At 42.5% G+C, this 19,704-nt stretch overlaps 1 protein-coding gene across 2 annotated transcripts; it reads left to right on the top strand.

Annotated features, from left to right (window-relative positions):
* The first annotated feature begins 170 nt into the window (after positions 1–170).
* LOC106589838 (inhibitor of apoptosis protein) lies at positions 171–19,685 on the top strand. 2 transcript variants are annotated; one of them, XM_014180232.2, is made up of 4 exons: positions 253–314; positions 450–540; positions 18,963–19,247; positions 19,536–19,685. In XM_014180232.2, exons 2-4 carry the CDS (start codon positions 504–506, stop codon positions 19,550–19,552), a joined length of 339 nt encoding a protein of 112 aa, XP_014035707.1. In that variant the 5' UTR covers positions 253–314; positions 450–503; the 3' UTR covers positions 19,553–19,685. The 2 variants fall into 2 exon arrangements, with proteins under 2 accessions (XP_014035708.1, XP_014035707.1); XM_014180233.2 differs by lacking the exon at positions 450–540 and having other exon boundaries at positions 171–314.
* Positions 19,686–19,704: the final 19 nt, after the last annotated feature.

Here is a 19,704-nt window from a genome sequence, read left to right as displayed (position 1 = left end):
AATAGCATTTCTAAGGTATTTAAATAACGCGCCACAGGATTCCACTGGCTGTTACGTAGGTGGGATGATTTGGTGCCACCTACCCTAGAGGTTAAAAAGAGAAGTTACAGAAATAGGCGGGGTTTATGACTTTGCCTCTGGCCCAGGTAGTGACAACCACAGTCTTGAGTAAAAGTTATAAAAATAGGCGGGGTTTATGACTTTGCCTCTGGCCCAGGTAGTGACAACCAGTCTTGAGTAAAACTGTCTAACTTTCTCTTTCGTTTTCTTGCATGCACACAAGGCATTTTCCGATTTTCAACAGAGTATGGCAGGTAACTATTAATCTTTTAATACAGAATGAATGTGATATGTTGCTGGGAACAACAATTTCTCTAATTTGTGTGTACTGTATCATAGTATTGTAAAGGGAGAGAATGCACTCAACTCTTATCCTCTTGCCTAAACAGATGATTGGGTGCTTGGAAGCAGAGGCCAACAAATTATCACATCAAAAGTGAAAAATGCCAGCACACTTGGATTATGTTGCCATGAGAGAATGTAAAACAAAGTTTCAATTGTAATTTATATATTAGTGAGTGCTGGCCTTTTTTGTATTTTGTTGTTTCATAGCAACCTGTTCTACTTGTTTGTGTGGTAAATATGTGTGCACCACTCCTATCATCACTAAAATGAAAGAGTTAAAACGTGTACAACTTGTTTTTAGTAAAGTAATGAAATTACTACAGTCAGCCAGCCATCACACAGCAACATATTCTTGCTTCATGATTGTTTTTTGTTCTCTGAAGATAAAAGGGAGACGAATATGACAATATTACGGACGACACCTTTAAATACTTCTAGTATTATGCCGTGTACAGGGCTGTAGCTACGGTATGAGTAGTGATGGGAAACCGAGGTTTTCTGAAGGCTTCGGCGCCTTCATCAAATTGTGCCGAAAAACGGTTGATTACTCAGAGCTTCATTATCTGTTCATAATGCACATGAGTGACATCTGCTGGTCAACAATAAATGCAATGTGTGATTATCAGATATACATTCATTTTTGGTCTACTGTCTTCATCAGAACTCTGTGGCGCAGTGGTAAATCGTTGGCTTTAATGGTCAGTCAATAATCAGTTGTAGTATCAGGTTCGCATCTCATGCTTCCCTTTTTTGCCTTCATGTTTACTGATGTTCAAGAACTGAATCTATGCCATTATTTTGGGTGCTTAAGACAGAAGCTTATACAATACCAAATAAAACAAATTATTTGAACAGTGCAGAAAGTGTGGTTTCACATTAAACAATTTTCAAAACAGTGTGCCTTCAACGGAATTCGACCTCATACCCTCACGTCCCTGAATGTTCCATAGTTCCCTTCTCTACCTGCTAAACTACCGGTCAGATAAAATTGACCGTACAAAATGCTTAATATTTTTGTAAGTACAGTGTCCAGTAGAGGTCGGTGTTAGAGAGCAGCTTGGAATCGAAGAAAGCACCGGAACCACGGCGAATTGAGTGGGATCTCGCATTTTGCAACACACGTTTTGAAAAAGCACGTGATCAAACACGTTCTTCTGATAAATAGATACAAGCATCCACTCGCTGCTTCGAATTTATGCTGCGTCTAAGACAACTGGGAACTCGGGAAAAAACGAGCTCCATCTGGGAAAAATCGTCTTGAAGGGTCATCCAACTCGGAATTCCAACTCAGGAACTCTGCCCTCTTCCTAGAGCTCCAACTTTCCGATCTGAAGATCACTGACGTCATGATTTGACCTCATATTTTTCCGAATTCCCAGTTGTTTTGAACGCGGCATATGCCGGTTCCCATCGTGACGTTTTTCATTAAAGCCGTATGACATCTTGACAGACGCCTCGCTCGATCAGTTTTACCTTGCTACTGAACTGACAAGTGTAGCGTTTCCCTTTCTAAAAAAGATTGCAGTTAGAGTGCAGTATAACTGCAGTATGCTACAAATACTGCGTCCAAAATAACACCGTTGTTTTTTTACATTGTAGCTGCAGTTTTGTTTAGTTACTTTTTTCTCAACTTGTTTCTCTAACTTTATTGCAAGTCAAGCTAGCTAGCTAAAAGCTACCACTGTAGCTAGCAACCCCCACCTAACAATTATCGTCAAAAACAAACGCCATTACCATTAGAGCCCGATCAATAAGAGATTTTAGGGAGGCAAAAGTCACAGATTACGATATATCTGCCAAAATATGGGTTTTTAGAAGTGAAATGAAAAACAAATAAAAATCTCACAAATTGTGCTACAAAGGACTAACAGATACTCTAAATTACGATTTCATCACTAAGTATTAAAATGTATATTATTTATGAACATTGTAGTGACTAAATGTTACAATTAACATTATTCAAGAACACTATTAAGAACATAACCACCAAACAGCAACTATATCCTCTATAAATACGAAAGTACAGTTGAAGTCAGAGGTTTACATAGACTTAGGTTGGAGGCATTAAAACTCGTTTTTCAACCACTCCACAAATGTATTGTTAGCAAACTATAGTTTTGACAAGTCGATTAGGACATCTACTTTGTGCATAACACAAGTAATTTTTCCAACAATTGTTTACAGACAGATTATTTCACTGTATCACAATTCCAGTGGGTCAGAAGTTTACATACACTAAGTAGACTGTGCCTTTAAACAGCTTGGAAAATTCCAGAAAATGATGTCATGCCTTTAGAAGCTTCTGATGGGATAATTGACATCATTTGAGTCAATTGGAGGTGTACTTGTGGATGTATTTCAAGGCCTACCTTCAAACTCAGTGCCTCTTTGCTTGACGACATGGGAAAATCAAAAGAAATCAGCCAAGACCTCAGAAAAAAATGTGTAGACCTCCACAAGTCTGGTTCATCCTTGGGAGCAATTTCCAAATGCCTGAAGGAACCACGTTCATCTGTACAAACAATAGTTCGCAAGTATAAACACCATGGAACCACGCAGCCGTCATACCGCTCAGGAAGGAGACGTGTTCTGTCTCCTAGAGATGAACGTACTTTGGTGCGAAAAGTGCAAATCAATCCCAGAACAACAGCAAAGGACCTTGTGAAGATGCTGGAGGAAACAGGTACAAAAGTATCTATATCCAGAGTAAAACGAGTCCTATATCGACAAACCTGAAAGGCTGGTCAGCAAGGAAAAAGCCACTGCTCAAAAACCGCCATAAAAAGCCAGACCATGGGTTGCAACTGCACATGGGGACAAAGATCGTACTTTTTGGAAAAATGTCCTCTGGTCTGATGACACAAAAATCGAACTGTTTGGCCATAATCACCATCGTTATGTTTGGAGGAAAAAGGGGGAGGCTTGCAAGCCAAAGAACACCATCCCAACCGTGAAGCACGGGGATAGCAGCCTCATGTTGTGGGGGTGCTTTGCTGCAGGAGGGAGTGGTGAACTTCCCAAAATAGGTGGCATCACGAGGAAAGGAAAATTACATGGATATATTGAAGCAACATCTCAAGACATCAGTCAGGAAGTTAAAGCTTGGTCGCAAATGGGTCTTCCAAATGGACAATGACCTCAAGCATACATCCAAAGTTGTGGCAAAATGGCTTAAGGACAACAAAGTCAAGGTATTGGAGTGGCCATCACAAAGCCCTGACCTCAATCCTATAGAAAGTTTGTGGGCAGATCTGAAAAAGCATGTGTGAGCAAGGAGGCCTACAAACCTGACTCAGTTACACCACCTCTGTCAGGACAAAATTCACCCAACTTATTGTGCGAAGCTTGTGGAAGGCTACCCGAAACGTTTGACCCAAGTTAAACAATTTAAAGGCAACGCTACCAAATACTAATTGAGTGTATGTAAACTTCTGACCCACTGGGAATGTGATGAAAGAAATAAAAGCTGAAATAAATCTCTACTATTATTCTGACATTTCACATTCTTAAAATAAAGTGGTGACCTAAGACAGGGAATTTTTTACTAGGATTAAACGTCAGGAATTGTGAAAAACTGATCTTAAATGTATTTGGCTAAGGTGTATGTAAACATCTGGCTTCAACTGTAAATATGAAACACTTGTTCATCTTACCTTCTTAGGTACAACTTAAAGATTTGTCTATCTATGGCAGTGGATAAGAACGCAGAAGTGTTTGTGCTGAAGCACCACAAGCACACTAATAAACAAGAAGGGCTGAGTGAATTAAACTTTGCCTTAAAGTATTTGTTAAACTGCACTTTTCAAGATCCCAAGATCACAAACTATGCAGGGAAATTATTGAGCCAGATACCTGTAAATACCAGATATCTGTAAACGTTCAAACCCTATGTTACGACTATGAATTAACATTTACACATTCAATTCTTACTTTTTGTCTCCCTTTACTCGGTTACATATCTTTTTTATGAGTACAAACCTTTGTCAGTAATGTGGCATCTGCAAAGGACATGAGCCGAACATATCTAGTCGAAGTCAGCTAGTCAATCAAGCAAGTCTAGCCCAGATGTTAGTTGCTTTGCAGCTTCTGGTTTCATTTACAAAATAAAAGTCTAGAGCTTGTTTAGAACTGCATTCAATAATGACATTATACCGGCAGAAGACATAGTATAGGCTTGGGCCTTCAGCAAATGGCTTGTGTGAGAATGATACTATAAAGATACAGAAGAGCCTTGTCTAGAACAACTGCCTGAGCTTCAAAATAGACAGTAAATATGATTTAGGCTAGGCCCATTCTGCTATCTAAATATGCCATGCTGTTGTGTGTTATTTAATGTAATCTTGTAATCCAAGATGGCGTAGCAGTAAGACGTCTTTTGTCCTCGTCTTGTCGTGGCCCGTGTATATATATTTGTATATATTTTTCTTCGCATATCTTCTTATATTTTTCTAACCCCTTACTTCAAAATACTCTCTTGCAACCCGCCTCACCCAATGTGGTGTGGACCTGCTTTTTCTCAAGTATTTTTCTTTCCTCTTACTAGAATCTCCAACATAAGCTAGCCAGCTAACGGTCATCAGCTAACCTTTAGCTCGGAAAGCTCTCGCCAGATTGTACAACGCGATTCAACCAGAGCATACCGGACCTATTTTTCTCTCCATATCCCCGGATTCCTACCGCAAGCTCTGAACCTTCTTACCTTCGCAGCTAACGTCCCCTGAATGCTAGCTGTCTAGAGCACAACGGACTGTTAGCTTACGAGGCCCATCGAATACATTCTGAAGCTACTAGCTAGCAGTCAGCTATCCTTTGCTAGCGGTCATCAGCTACCTGTATCCCGGACAACTCTTGTCAGTCTGTACAGCGCGACTCAAACCAGAGGTAGTCGGACTTATTCTTCTCCATATCTCCGGATTCATACCGCAAGCTCTGAACCTATTTTTAAAAAATGTATTATTATATATATATTTTTTTTTTCCCCACCTAGAATTATAGCAGCTAACGTCCCCTGAACGCACAACCTCTAATCCACGGCCTGCTAGCTATCTAAACCACGCTGGCTGAAGAGGCCCTTCGGACATATTTCTTTAGCCACTATACATATTTTGCCAATTGGCCTGGTTTACCACACGGAGCCCTGCTGATCCGTCCACTGATGTAACTGCACAAGGAGGCCACAACAGACTTTCCTCCGTCGCGTCGCCCCTCTAAGGTCTTTCTGTTAGCCTGCTAGCCCGCCGCTAGCTGCCTGAAGCCACGCACTGGACTCTTATGATCACCCGGCTACGCATGCCTCTCCCTAACGTCACCATGCCGTGTCCATTGCTGTTTTGGTTTGTAACTATTGTTTTATTTCACTGTAGAGCCTCTAGCACTGCTCAAAGCGCCTCGGCTAACAATTTAGTTCCACCTCCCACACACGCAGTGACATCGCCTGGTTTAAATGCTATTTCTAGAGACAATCTCTTTCATTATCACTATATGTACAGGTTTACCCCCACTGTATTCACATCCTACTATACCTTTGTCTGTACATTATGCTTTGAATATATTCTACCGTGCCAAGAAATCTGCTCCTTTTACTCTCTGTTCTGAATGTGCTAGACGTCCAGTTCTGTTAGCCTTTAGCCGTACCCTTATCCTACTCCTCTGCTCATCTGGTGATGTAGAGGTTACTCCAGGCCCTGCAGTGTCTAGCCCCACTCCCATCCCCCAGGCTCTCTCATTTGTTGACTTCTGCAACCATAAAAGCATTGGTTTCATGCATGTTAACATTAGAAGCCTCCTCCCTAAAATTCCATTTCTAACTATAACATTTTCCGACAAGATGTTGCAATCTACTGCAAAGAACCTGCAGAGTTCTGTCTTACTATCCAGGTCTGTACCCAAACAATTCGAGCTCCTATGTCACAGAAGTTGTCATGGAGAGAAGAGGACCAAGGCGCAGCGGGTATCCTGGAATGACATTGACCTCATCCCGACAGTAGAGGATGCCTGGTTGTTCTTTAAAAATGCCTTCCTCACCATCTTAAATAAGCATGCCCCATTCAAAAAATGTCGAACCAGGAATAGATATAGCCCTTGGTTCACTCCAGACCTGTCTTCCCTTGACCAGCACAAAAACATCCTGTGGCGTTCTGCGTTAGCATCGAATAGCCCCCGTGATATGCAACTCTTCAGGGAAGTTAGGAACCAATATACACAGGCAGTCAGGAAAGCTATCTTTTTTAAACAGAAATTTGCATCCTGCAGTACAAACTCAAAAAAGTTCTGGGACACTGTAAAGTCCATGGAGAATAAGAGCACCTCCTCCCAGCTACCCACTGCTCTGAGGCTAGGAAACACTGTTACAACCGATAAGTCCACTATAATTGAGAATTTCAATGAGCATTTCTCTACTGCTGGCCATGCGTTCTACTTGGCTACCCCTACCCCGGTCAACTGCCCGGCACCCTCCACAGCAACCCGCCCAAGCCCCCACCATTTCTCCTTCACCCATATCCATGTTCTGAAAGAGCTGCAAAATCTGGACCCCTACAAATCAGCCGGGCTAGACAATCTGGACCCTCTCTTTCTAAAATGATCTGCCAAAATTGTTGCAACCCCTATTACTAGCCTGTTCAACCTCTCTTTCGTATCGTCTGAGATTCCCAAAGATTGGAAAGCTGCTGCGGTCATCCCCCTCTTCAAAGGGGGAGACACTCTAGACCCAAACTGCTACAGACCTATATCTATCCTACCCTGCATCTCTAAGGTCTTCGAAAGCCAAGTTAACAAACAGATTACCGACCATTTTGAATCACACCGTACCTTCTCCGCTATGCAATCTGGTTTCAGAGCCGGTCATGGGTGCACCTCAGCAACGCTCAAGGTCCTTAACAATATCATAACCGCCATCGATAACAGACATTACTGTGCAGCTGTATTCATCGACCTGGCAAAGGCTTTCGACTCTGTCAATCACCACATTCTTATTGGCAGACTCAACAGCCTTGGTTTCTCAAATGATTGCCTCGCCTGGTTCACCAACTACTTCTCTAATAGAGTTCAGTGTGTCAAATCGGAGGGCCTGTTGTCCGGACCTTTGGCAGTCTCTATGGGGGTGCCACAGGGTTCAATTCTTGGGCCGACTCTCTTCTCTGTATACATCAATGATGTCGCTCTTGCTGCTGGTGATTCTCTGATCCACCTCTACGCAGACGACACCATTCTGTATACTTCTGGCCCTTCTTTGGACACTGTGTTAACTAACCTTCAGACGAGCTTCAATGCCATACAACTCTCCTTCCGTGGCCTCCAACTGCTCTTAAACGCAAATAAAACTAAATGCATGCTATTCAACCGATCATTGCCCGCACCTGCCCGCCCATCCAGCATCACTACTCTGGACGGCTCTGACTTAGAATACGTGGATAACTACAAATACCTGGGTGTCTGGCTAGACTGTAAACTCTCCTTCCAGACTCATATTAAGCATCTCCAATCCAAAATTAAATCTAGAATCGGCTTCCTATTTTGCAACAAAGCATCCTTCACTCATGCTGCCAAACATACCCTCGTAAAACTGACCATCCTACCGATCCTTGACTTCGGCGATGTCATCTATAAAATAGCCTCCAACACTCTACTCAACAAACTGGATGCAGTCTATCACAGTGCCATCCGTTTTGTCACCAAAGCCCCATACACTACCCACCAAGGCGACCTATATGCTCTCGTTGGCTGGCCCTCACTTTATACTCGTCGCCAAACCCACTGGCTACAGGGTATCTACAAGTCTCTGCTAGATAAAGCCCCACCTTATCTCAGCTCGCTGGTCACCATTGCAGCACCCACTCGTAGCATGCGCTCCAGCAGGTATATCTCACTGGTCACCCCCAAAGCCAAATCTTCCTTTGGCCGCCTTTCCTTCCAGTTCTCTGCTGCCAATGACTGGAATGAACTGCAAAAATCTCTGAAGCTGGAGATTCCCATCTCCCTCACTAGCTTTAAGCACCAGCTGTCAGAGCAGCTCACAGATCACTGCACCTGTACATAGATGGGCTGTATACAGATGGGCTATCTACCTCATCCCCATACTGTATTTATTTAATTATTCTGCTCCTTTTGGACCCCAGTATCTCTACTTGCACATTCCATCTTTTGCACATCTACCATTCCAGTGTTTAATTGCCATACTGTAATTACTTTGCCACCATGGCCTATTTATTGCCTTAATTCCCTTATTTTACCTAATTTGCACTCACTGTATATAGACTTTTTGTTTTCTTTTTTTCTTCTTTATTATTGACTGTATGTTCATTCCATGTGTAACTCTGTGTTGTATGGATCTAACTGCTATGCCTTGGCCAGGTCGCAGTTGCAAATGAGAACTTGTTCTCAACTAGCCTACCTGGTTAAATAAAGGTGAAATAAAATAAATTTAAAAAAAAGGCCATATAATTGCATAATACATAATACATTACATCTAATCCCCCCAAGTCGCCCTGGATAAGAGCGTCTGCTAAATGACGTAAATGTTATAGCCGTGTGGATCTATTGTGGTGATCATGTAACCTAATGAATCACACATTTTCAAGTATTTGGGAGCCTTTTATTAGCCACTTTGACTGTTGTACTTGTGAATTCCACTCAGTATGTAGACTTGTTATAGCCATTTGCATGCGCAACCCCATCACGCAGAAGCTATTTCCATATCAATAAATGAGACAAAACTAAATATTCTTGGCTGTAACCTGTCCTGAACGAAATAGCCAAAGGGTCCCAAATGGTCAAGACTATCTATAGCCTATTCTTATTGTCAGATCTGCCACTACATGTGCTTTCTGAACTATTTTGTTTAAAATGTAATTAGAGGCTATATTTAAAGGCCTGTGAGCTAGGGTCTCTTTTGCAGGCCAGCCCTTTAATAAAAACAGTTATAAAACACAAATAGAGTTCTAAAATTATTCCGCAAGACACCTGAACCCAAAATGATTGCAATGCCTACAAGTTGAAGGCCTATTTTTTTATTTAGATAGGCCTAAATTAAACATTGAATTATTAAAGTGATAGGCTAAATATCTTTGGACAATTTTGATCATTTTGAATACACACATGGATTTCAATAAATAAATGAGACTGTTCTATTCTATTTTATTTAGTTCCTATTGCAACTCAGACAAATGACTGACTGGATGACATACTGACTGACTGAACTGAATGAAGGATGAGTGAAATGTTCAAATATGTTGGAATGACAAGTTGCATACATCATGAATGCTCTGCACTTTATTTGGCTAGTAGGCAAATAGGCCTACATTAAAGTATAATGACTCTATGACTGCATGCCACCAGAAGGGAATCTTCTCAGGCTGAGGGGTGTTTTTCCGAAGGCTCATGGTGATGTGGTGCTGCATGGCGATCACAAGCTATTCAACTGGGCAGCAGTGTCATGATGGAGGGAATGGCATTTTTGGAGACTACCTAAGCTTATGCCAGACTTAGCCTATGTTTAACCTCTCCCTTGTTCATTTCAAAGTCCATATGTTCATGATCCGATTCATATAAATCATGTCAAATTATATTAAATTCATTTTAACCGCTCCTACAGAATATGCTTTGGCAAGATTTTGAGTGATGAAAGAAATATTTAAATATTCTATAAAAAAATCTATTCAGTGGCAAAGACTCCAATGGTCATAAATAATTCATAGATTCACCAAACATCTATTATTATTGTATTATTCCTGGTAGATTCTACTGGTTATGATTCATTATTCCTGGTATCAAATCAAAGTTTATTTGTCACGTGCGCCGAATACAACAGGTGTAGACCTTACAGTGAAATGCTTACTTACAGGCTCTAACCAATAGTGCGAAAAAAAGGTATGTGTGTGTGTGTGTGTGTGTGTGTGTGTGTGTAGGTAAGTAAAGAAATAGATCAACAGTAAAAAGACATTTGAAAATAAGAGTAGCAAGGCTATATACAGATACCGGTTAGTCAGGCTTATTGAGGTAGTATGTACATGTAGGTATGGTTAAAGTGACTATGCATATATGATGAACAGAGAGTAGCAGTAGCGTAAAAGAGGGGTTGGCGGGTGGTGGGACACAATGCAGATAGCCCGGTTAGCCAATGTGCAGGAGGTAGTATGTACATGAATGTATAGTTAAAGTGACTATGCATATATGATAAACAGAGAGTAGCAGCAGCGTAAAAGAGGGGTGGAGGGGGGTGGGTGTATGGGGCACACAATGCAAATAGTCCGGGTAACCATTTGGTTACCTGTTCAGGAGTCCTATGGCTTGAGGGTAAAAACTGTTGAGAAGCCTTTTTGTCATGCGGTAGTAGAGAGAACAGTCTATGACTGGGGTGGCTGGGGTCTTTGACCATTTTTAGGGCATTCCTCTGGCACCGCCTGGTGTAGAGGTCCTGGATGGCAGGCAGCTTTGCCCCAGTGATGTACTGGGCCGTACGCACTACCTTCTGTAGTGCCTTGCGGTCAGAGGCCGAGCAATTGCCGTACCAGGCAGTGATGCAACCGGTCAGGATGCTCTAGATGTTGCAGCTGTAGAACCTTTTGAGGATCTCAGGACCCATGCCAAATCTTTTTAGTTTCCTGAGGGGGAATAGGTGCCCTCTTCACGACTGTCTTGGTGTGTTTGGACCATTCTAGTTTGTTGTTGATGTGGACACCAAGGAACTTAAAGCTCTCAACCTGCTCCACTACAGCCCCGTCGATGAGAATAGGGGCGTGCTCGGTCCTCCTTTTCCTGTAGTCCACAATCATCTCCTTAGTCTTGGTTACGTTGAGGGATAGGTTGTTATTCTGGCACCACCCGGCCAGGTCTCTGACCTCCTCCCTATAGGCTGTCTCGTCGTTGTTGGTGATCAGGCCTACCGCTGTTGTGTTGTCTGCAAACTTAATGATGGTGTTGGAGTTGTGCCTGGCCATGCAGTCGAGGGTGAACAGGGAGTACAGGAGGGGACTGAGCACGCACCCCTGGGGAGCTCCAGTGTTGAGGATCAGTATGGCAGATGTGTTGCTACCTACCCTCACCACCTGAGGGCGGCCCGTCAGGAAGTCCAGGATCCAGTTGCAGAGGGAGGTGTTTAGTCCCAGGTTCCTTAGCTTAGTGATGAGCTTTGAGGGTACTATGGTGTTGAACGCTGAGCTGTAGTCAATGAATAGCATTCTCACATAGGTGTTCCTTTTGTCCAGGTGTGAAAGGGCAGTGTGGAGGGCAATAGAGATTGCATCATCTGTGGATCTGTTGGGGCGGTATGCAAATTGGAGTGGGTCTAGGGTTTCTGGGATAATGGTGTTGATGTGAGCCATTACCAGCCTTTCAAAGCACTTCATGGCTACGGACGTGAGTGCTACGGGTCTGTAGTCATTTAGGCAGGTTGCCTTTGTGTTCTTGGGCACAGGGACTATGGTGGTCTGCTTGAAACATGTTGGTATTACAGACTCAATCAGGGACATGTTGAAAATGTCAGTGAAGACACCTGCCAGTTGGTCAGCACATGCCCGGAGCACACGTCCTGGTAATCCGTCTGACCCCGCAGCCTTGTGTATGTTGACCTGTTTAAAGGTCTTACTCACGTCGGCTACGGAGAGCGTGATCACACAGTCGTCCGGAACAGCTGATGCTCTCATGCATGCCTCAGTGTTGCTTGCCTCGAGCATAAAAGTGATTTAGCTCGTCTGGTAGGCTCCTGTCACTGGGCAGCTCGCGGCTGTGCTTCCTTTTGTAGTCTGTAATAGTTTGTAAGCCCTGCCACATCCGACGAGCATCGGATGTATATATATTGTGTAGATACTATTGGTTATGATTCATTATTCCTGGTAGATACTACTGGTTATGATTCTTTATTCCTGGTAGAAACTAATGGTTATGATTCATTATTCCTGGTAGATACTACTGGTTACGATTCATTATTCCTGGTAGATACTAATGGTTATGATTCATTATTCCTGGTAGATACAAATGGTTATACTACTGGTTATGATTCATTATTCCTGGTAGATATTACTGGTTATGATTCATTATTCCTGGTAGATACTACTGGTTATGATTTATTATTCCTGGTAGATACTAATGGTTATACTACTGGTTATGATTCATTATTCCTGGTAGATACTACTGGTTATGATTCATTATTCCTGGTAGATACTACTGGTTATGATTCATTATTCCTGGTAGATACTAATGGTTATGATTCATTATTCCTGGTAGATACTACTGGTTATGATTCATTATTCCTGGTAGATACTAATGGTTATGATTCATTATTCCTGGTAGATACTACTGGTTATGATTCATTATTCCTGGTAGATACTAATGGTTATGATTCATTATTCCTGGTAGATACTACTGGTTATGAGGATGGTGCAATATTGAATGAGTCATATTTTGATAAGGTGCATGCATGGGAATGTCCAAGTCACCCAGAGATATGCCCATTCTGTAGAGATACACCTAGAGGACTGAAACTTCACTGTTGTATGCATAATACAGCTAGTGCTATCTATACTTGGGCTGGCAAACAAATCCATTATATTAAAGGGGAAAGGGGGATACCTAGTCAGTTGTACAACTGAATGCCTTCAACATTAGCTACATAAATGTGAAGTAAACTCAACAGAGGAGTAATAGAGAATGGAGACTTTTAACTTGAAAACGTGCAGGATACCGGTTTCCCTGGCTTCTGATTTTTTTATACTGTGTTATGCTTGTTCGGGTAGCACTCCTCACAGGCCGTTTGGTGTACATTTTTTTTGTTGGTGAGATGAAACTGCCAAAACTCTGAAAGGTATTATTGTACGTCAGAATTACAACACAAGATTTGTTCAGCCTAAAATGTTATTCCGTAGTTGTAACATGGTGTTTGTATGTTCACAGATGAAAGTTAACGTTTACGTTTTTTCTTACGATCCTAAGAATTTACGTATGGATTTTCTTACGATCCTAAAGATATGTACGTTAAACCTTTTGGCAGGTATCCGGCTCCATAAAACTCCATTGGAATCGTATTAACACCCATTGTGTATGTTTCCCTTGCGTCATCAATGGACCGTGCAGTGCATTCTGCGTGATTATGGGACAAGGAGCTCCTTGTCCCATAATCGCAATGCACTGCACTGCAATGCAATGCACTGCACGGAGCTCCTTGTCCCATAATCGCGCAGAATGCACTGCACGGTCCATTGATCTAAATTTGTAGTAATCATGGCCTAATTACCGACCGGGCATGCAGGGCATGTGGCCATGGGTCCTAACCTCTGGGGCCCCCACCCATTCATTAAATTATAGTTTTTAATCCCGGTGCTGAGTTAATGTGATTTATTGCGCAGCGGCTAATTGTATTGCTAATTGCACTTTACAATAGTACATCTATATCTTTTTTTTGGGGGGGGGGTTAGAAGGATTACTTTATCCTATCCCAGGTATTCCTTAAAGAGGTGGGGTTTCAGGTGTCTCCGGAAGGTGGTGATTGACTCCGCTGTCCTGGCGTCGTGAGGGAGCTTGGCCCACCATTGGGGTGCCAGAGCAGCGAACAGTTTTGACTGGGCTGAGCGGGAACTGTGCTTCCGCAGAGGTAGGGGGGCCAGCAGGCCAGAGGTGGATGAATGCAGTGCCCTTGTTTGGGTGTAGGGCCTGAAGGTACGGAGGTGCCGTTCCCCTCACAGCTCCGTAGGCAAGCACCATGGTCTTGTAGCAGATGCGAGCTTCAACTGGAAGCCAGTGGAGTGTGCGGAGGAGCGGGGTGACGTGAGAGAACTTGGGAAGGTTGAACACCAGACGGGCTGCGGCGTTCTGGATGAGTTGTAGGGGTTTAATGGCACAGGCAGGGAGCCCCGCCAACAGCGAGTTGCAGTAATCCAGACGGGAGATGACAAGTGCCTGGATTAGGATCTGCGCCACTTCCTGTGTAATGCAGGGTCGTACTCAGCGAATGTTGTAGAGCATGAACCTACAGGATCGGGTCACCGCCTTGATGTTAGCGGAAAATGACAGGGTGTTGTCCAGGGTCACGCCAAGGCTCTTAGCACTCTGGGAGGAGGACACAATGGAGTTGTCAACCGTGATGGCGAGATCATGGAACGGGCAGTCCTTCCCCGGGAGGAAGAGCAGCTCCGTCTTGCCGAGGTTCAGCTTGAGGTGGTGATCCGTCACGCACACTGATATGTCTGCCAGACATGTAGAGATGCGATTCGCCACCTGGTGATCAGAAGGGGGAAAGGAGAAGATTAATTGTGTGTCGTCTGCATAGCAATGATAGGAGAGACCATGTGAGGATATGACAGAGCCAAGTGACTTGGTGTATAGCGAGAATAGGAGAGAGCCTAGAACAGAGCCCTGGAGGACACCAGTGGTGAGAGCACGTGGTGCGGAGACAGATTCTCGCCACGCCACCTGGTAGGAGCGACCTGTCAGGTAGGACGCAATCCAAGCGTGGGCCGCGCCGGAGATGCCCAACTCGGAGAGGGTGGAGAGGAGGATCAGTTGAATGACCAGTCTTGAAACCTGACTGATTTGGATCAAGAAAGTCATTCTGAGAGAAATAGCAAGAGAGCTGGCCAAGGACGGCACGTTCAAGAGTTTTGGAGAGAAAAGAAAGAAGGGATACTGGTCTGTAATTGTTGACATCGGAGGGATCGAGTGTAGGTTTTTTGAGAAGGGGTGCAACTCTCGCTCTCTTGAAGACGGAAGGGACGTAGCCAGCGGTCAAGGATGAGTTGATGAGCGAGGTGAGGTAAGGGAGAAGGTCTCCGGAAATGGTCTGGAGAAGAGAGGAGGGGAGGGGATAGGGTCAAGCGGGCAGGTTGTTGGGCGGCCGGCCGTCACAAGTCGCAAGATTTCATCTGGAGAGAGAGGGGAGAAAGAGGTCAAAGCATAGGGTAGGGCAATGTGAGCCGGACCAGCGGTGTCGTTTGACTTAACAAACGAGGATCGGATGTCGTCGACCTTCTTTTCAAAATGGTTGACGAAGTCATCCGCAGAGAGGGAGGAGGGGGGGGAGGGGGAGGAGGATTTAGGAGGGAGGAGAAGGTGGCAAAGAGCTTCCTAGGGTTAGAGGCAGATGCTTGGAATTTAGAGTGGTAGAAAGTGGCTTTAGCAGCAGAAACAGAGGAAGAAAATGTAGAGAGGAGGGAGTGAAAAGATGCCAGGTCCGCAGGGAGGTTCTGATCATGGAATTCTGAACGTGTCATGCGTCTACACTTCTACCGTGTCCACAGTGTTTCCGGAATCCCTTTTCCCGTGCTATATTCAAATGCCAGTATGCGTTCTACAAATGGTGGAACTCCTACGAAAAAAAGATTGCAGTCAGAGTACACTGCAGTTAGCAGTTGGAGTGCACTACACTGCAGTTATTCTGCAATTACTGCGTCAAAAATACCACAGTCGACATGAGTTACTCCACTTTTACTGCAGTTTCCAAACAGCAATCTTTTTTTGTAAGGCAATAGGCAAAATATGATAATAACACAACAACAACTGATGGCAGTAGCTAACTAGCCAGCTAACCTCTGTAGCTAGCCAGCAAGCATTGCAAACATTTTAGCATAACTAAATCCAGTAAAAAAATATATATATTTATGACTCTAAATATTAGGTAGCTGGCTAGCATTTATGAGGCCAGCAAACACGTTCCTCACAAGCTAGGAACTTATTTCCTCTAGAGGTCGACCGATTATGATTTTTCAACGCCGATACCGATTATTGGAGGACCAAAAAAGCCGATACAGATTAATCGGCCGATTATTATTATGATTTTTTTTTTTTTATATGCACACACACACACACACACACACAGCTCTGAAGTGACAACGATACTGAAGAGTCTGCTTAGGAGACAAATACTCTCAACTGTTTGAATAATAAAAATAGAGTTTAAGTTACCTGTGATGAATGCTGAAAACAAAAACTAATTTCTATATGCAGGAAATCCTATTTCAATAATGGGCATGGTAAGAATTGACTACAAAAGTGTGAGTCATAATTCCCATGACACCTTCTAGCAAAATCTGAAAAGCGGTTCCTTCATTTATTCCATAGGATATTTTTAGATTAATTTAAAATAAGGTCTGTGTTTGGTTTAGGCTTACACCACCTTGCCAATTGTATAACTGTGTAGATATCCATAGGATATAACGCTGATCAATATAAACGAAGATCTTTTTTTTTTGTAGAGTGGATTTATGAAAATATGTTGACAAACGTTACCTAGTGAGATTTACACGGGTATCAAAACGCAGAGGCGGTTTAAGCACATAACACAGGCCTTATTTGAAGTAGATCAAGACATTCTCTATGGAAGACATGAACGGTAAAATAACGAAGGAACCCCTTTCAAGTTCAGCCGCAAGTTATTACAGGAATTATGACGCGTCGACTATTTCTCTCTAAACCATATACCTTTGACTATTATGAGCCTGCTGCTGCCTACCACCGCTCAGTCAGACTGCTCTATCAAATATCAAATCATAGACTTAACTATAATATAATAAACCTTAGGTCATTAATATGGTCAAATCCAGAAACTATCATCTCGAAAACATTATTCTTTCAGTGACATACGGAACCGTTCCGTATTTTATCTAACGGGTGGCATCCATAAGTCTAAATATTCCTGTTACATCGCACAACCTACAATGTTATTTCATAGTTCCGTAAAATTCTGGCAAATTAGTTCGCAACGAGCCAGATTCTGTATACCCGGATTCTGCTTGCAACGAACGCAAGAGAACTGACACAATTTCACCTGGTTAATATTGCCTGCTAACCTGGATTTCTTTTAGCTAAATATGCAGGTTTAAAAATATATACTTCTGTGTATTGATTTTAAGAAAGGCATTGATGTTTATGGTTAGGTACACACACAACATCTCACGGACAGGTTTGGTTTGCAGACCTTGTGAACAGCAGCCATAATACTTGTGGACATTCTCCTTTCACTAAAGGATAGTTTAACAAATGGATATCTTCTATAATTTTTATTTTTTAGATAATTTGTATTTTTTAAACTTTATAAGATAAGTTTAATGCTAGCTAGCAACTTACCTTGGCAATGTAAAGCAGGTGGTTAGAGCGTTGGGCTAGTTAACGTAAGGTTACATCCCCAAGCTGACAAGGTAAAAATATTTTGCAACGATTGTGCTTTTTTTCGCAAATGCGCTTTTGTTAAATCAAAGCGAAGTTGGCTGTCTTTGTTAGGAAGAAATAGTCTTCACAGTTCGCAACAAGCCAGGCGGCCCAAACTGCTGCATATACCCTGACTCTGTTGCAAGAGAAGTGACACGTTTTCCCTAGTTAAAAGAAATTCATGTTAGCAGGCAATATTAACTAAATATGCAGGTTTAAAAATATATACTTGTGTATTGATTTTAAGAAAGACATTGATGTTTATGGTTAGGTACACGTCGGAGCAAAGACAGTCCTTTTTCGCGAATGCGCACCACATCGATTATATGCAAAGCAGGACAGGCTAGATAAACTAGTAATATCATCAACCATGTGTAGTTAACTAGTGTTTATGATTGATTGTTTTTTTATAAGATAAGTTTAATGCTAGCTAGCAACTTACCTTGGCAATGTAAAGCAGGTGGTTAGAGCGTTGGGCTAGTTAACGTAAGGTTGCATCCCCAAGCTGACAAGGTAAAAATATGTTGTTCTGGCCCTGAACAAGGCAGTTAACCCACCGTTCCTAGGCCGTCATTCTTAACTCAGTTAAATAAAGGTTTAATGTGTTCTTAACTGAGTTAAATAAAGGTTTAAAAAAAGAAAAGAAAAAAAACCCATAAAAATACCGATTACCGATTATTATGAAAACCCGAAATCGGCCCTAATTAATCGGCCATTCCGATTAATCGGTCGACCTCTAATTTCCTCCAATGTTATAATGAAAAGGTGCCTCTCGGTCCCAAAGCACACGTTTTCTGGAGACTTGTGGGAGGAGTGCTGATGACTTCGCCCACTATATGTGCTTTCGGTAGTCTGATAGCATCCAGACAGAAGAAATCCGCACACAATGCATCCCTGACCACCTCCTGAAATGGTCAGCCAGATCTGAACATAGTCAGACCATAAAGCGACTTTTGAGAGTCTAGACTCGTCTTTTCAATGCAATCTTCGTATTCTGATAGCAGAAGTCGCATGTAAGTCTCCTGGCTATGTCCCTTATGAAAAAAAACAAAAAACGATTGCAGTTAGAGTGCAGTATAACTGCAGTATGCTGCAAATACTGCATAAAAAATAAACGTTTTTTTTACTGCAGTAATTTTGTAGTGTAACTGCAATTAGAGTGCAGAATAACTGCATTAATTCTGCAATTTCCAGGTCCAAAACACTACAGTCAACTGCAGTTACTGCACTTTTACTGCAGTTTCAAAACTGCAATCTTTTTTTGTAAGGGGTAGTCTGTTTCTACATGTTCTAGTGCTTAATGCTGATTCAGGTGGTTTCAGGAATTTGTTTGTTACAGAGACTGACGGTATCAAACGTATGATTGTCAATAACCATTCTCTAATAATCATTCTCATTTGTTCTCTTTCTTTCAATTTGGACAGCCGAACTATTGAACGGGGAAAGGGGGAACATTGTGAAGGGATTGAACGAGGCCAACATCAAACTTCTGGTAGATATACTCTTTAACCAAAAGGTGATCAATCAATTTGAGAAGGAAGCCATAATGGAGACACATGGGCGGGCAGATAAAGCACGTGCCCTTGTGGATATGACCTATGCCAAAGGTGAACGTGTGTCTGAGCTCATGATCACCCTACTAAAGGATGTTGACCCCGTGCTGTTCAATGGCATCTTTTTAAAAGCGGATTCCATGGATGGATCTCCAGGTAAGGAAGGATAAAAGTTATTCCAGCCACCACATAGTTATTTCAGCCCACTGGGGTTACAAAATTCCGATAACGTACCCAAAATTCCCAGGTTTTCGAGAAATCCTGGTTGAAGGATTCCGGATTTCCTGCTTACTCCCTCCTGATTCTAGGAATCTTCCCACCAGATTTTCTGGAAAAACATGAACATTTCGGGAAAGTTGTCAGAATTGTGCTACCCTACCTAATGTGTAATTTCAAACTAGTGTAATACTGCGGTTGTGACATGCTCTATTTTTCTCTCTGCAGTTTTCAACATGAGGTGATGTGAGATGATTGAAGAGGAGAAAATAGCCACCTTTTAATACCACAATCTGGAACCTGTGGATTTTTCTGTTGTTTATAGCTTATCATCCTTTCAAGGTTAAAAAGCATTCTCAATAAATAATCTACATTGAAGGTGTTGTTTGTCCTCTCC

The sequence above is a fragment of the Salmo salar genome, chromosome ssa28 (assembly GCF_905237065.1).
Source record: "Salmo salar chromosome ssa28, Ssal_v3.1, whole genome shotgun sequence".
Taxonomy (NCBI): Eukaryota; Metazoa; Chordata; class Actinopteri; order Salmoniformes; family Salmonidae; genus Salmo; species Salmo salar.
Note: the sequence above shows the minus strand (reverse complement) of the source record. Positions and strands in the feature narration are given on the sequence as shown.

Excerpts from the sequence above, each read along its gene's own strand:
- LOC106589838 (XM_014180232.2), top strand. The coding sequence starts at position 504 with ATGCCAGCACACTTGGATTATGTTGCCATGAGAGAAT. Across the intron at positions 541-18,962 it reads TTATGTTGCCATGAGAGAAT|CCGAACTATTGAACGGGGAA; the intron begins GTAAAACAAAGT and ends CAATTTGGACAG.